Source organism: Plasmodium reichenowi, assembly GCF_001601855.1.
Source record: "Plasmodium reichenowi strain SY57 chromosome Unknown, whole genome shotgun sequence".
NCBI lineage: Eukaryota > Apicomplexa > Aconoidasida > Haemosporida > Plasmodiidae > Plasmodium > Plasmodium reichenowi.
Window position 1 is genome coordinate 1 of NW_017962251.1, and position 1,514 is coordinate 1,514.

Genomic DNA, 1,514 nt, shown 5'->3' on the forward strand with positions numbered 1-1,514 from the left:
TATGTTTTTATATTATATTCTATTAGTAGCCTCTTGATCTTACGAGGTATATTTTTATATTTCATATTAACATGTAAAATGGTTTCATTTAATATTTGCTGGATCATATTATTTTTAAATGTGGTGTTGTATTTCACAAGATTAGATATAGTACTATTACAAGTAATGTTATTATTATTTTTGTTTGTATGCTCAAGTTCTTTATTGTAGACATAACTAATTCTGTTCAATAATTGTATAAATTTTATTTGTCGAGTTGTATTCATATGAGAGAGATACTTTTTTATATTAAATAATATATATTCCAGACATTCATAATTATAGTAATTATTTTTCACTGCTATGTGTAATATATTATATTCATCATTCACTTGTGTATCTATATTACGCTCATTATAAACAGCAAATAGTTTATTTATAAAACAATGAAATGTAAATAAATTTCTATTTGGTTCTTCCATATAATTAATACTATTTTCTGGATATATAAAATTGTATATTTTAAAAAAACTAGTTATAATATATTTCAACTGATTTGATGAATACATATATATTGTTTGTTCTATATATTTTATACATTTTTTATAAATATAAATTTTTTCTTCTAATGGTATATTATATCCGTAAATTGAAAAAAATATAATAAATTGTGTTATTTCTTTATTTGAAAGATTCAAATTATTCATAATTTTTTTATATATCATAATTAAAAAGGTATTAGGTACACATATTTCTTTTCCTACATTATAATATTTTTTTTTCTTTATTCTTTTTTTATATATATTATATGCATACAAGAATACAATTAAATCGGATGATATACTATAATCCATATTTTTGTTTATCTCATTATATAATGTATTTAACAATTCATAAGAAAAATAATCATTCTTTATAAACATTTTAAACATTAATACTGTATCATTAAATGTTATATATTTCCAAAAATTATATATCTTATCATTTATACTTATATTTAATATATAATATTCTATATATTTTAAATAATATATTCTTTTCCTTTTCATATATTTTTCTTCATAATCTTTTATTTTTAATAATGAATACAATAATCTTAATATACCACTTGGTCCAAATTCATGTAATAATACAAGCGACTTATTAAAATAATTATATACATCATTATATATTCTATTCTCTCCATCTATATAAGTTCTCCTATTTTCCCCCTCTCTAATATTTCTACGATTGTTTATTTTTTTCATTATTATCTCCTTATTTTTTTTTTTTTTTTTCATCTTATTACAATGTAATCCTCTTCTTAACAACGTTGGCGGGCTGTATTTCCCAACTATACAAATATGTTCACATACATTCTCAAGATGTTTCAATAAATAAACAGAATTTATTTTATTCAAGCTTACACAGGGGATAAGTCTTCTTACAAACAAAAGAGGTAAGCTTTTCATTTTAAAACATATATAAAGAACATCACATATGAATATATCTGATGTTTAACCATTAACATCATCACATGATAAAAAAAAAAAAAA

At 19.8% G+C, this 1,514-nt stretch overlaps 1 protein-coding gene across 1 annotated transcript; it reads right to left on the reverse strand.

The window, feature by feature from the left end:
* Positions 1–1,430, reverse strand: PRSY57_0007900 (hypothetical protein; the record flags this gene model as incomplete). The annotated part of the gene is made up of 1 exon (XM_020114173.1): positions 1–1,430. A coding segment is annotated over one exon (1,430 nt), but the record flags the coding sequence as incomplete, so codon positions are not given.
* Positions 1,431–1,514: the final 84 nt, after the last annotated feature.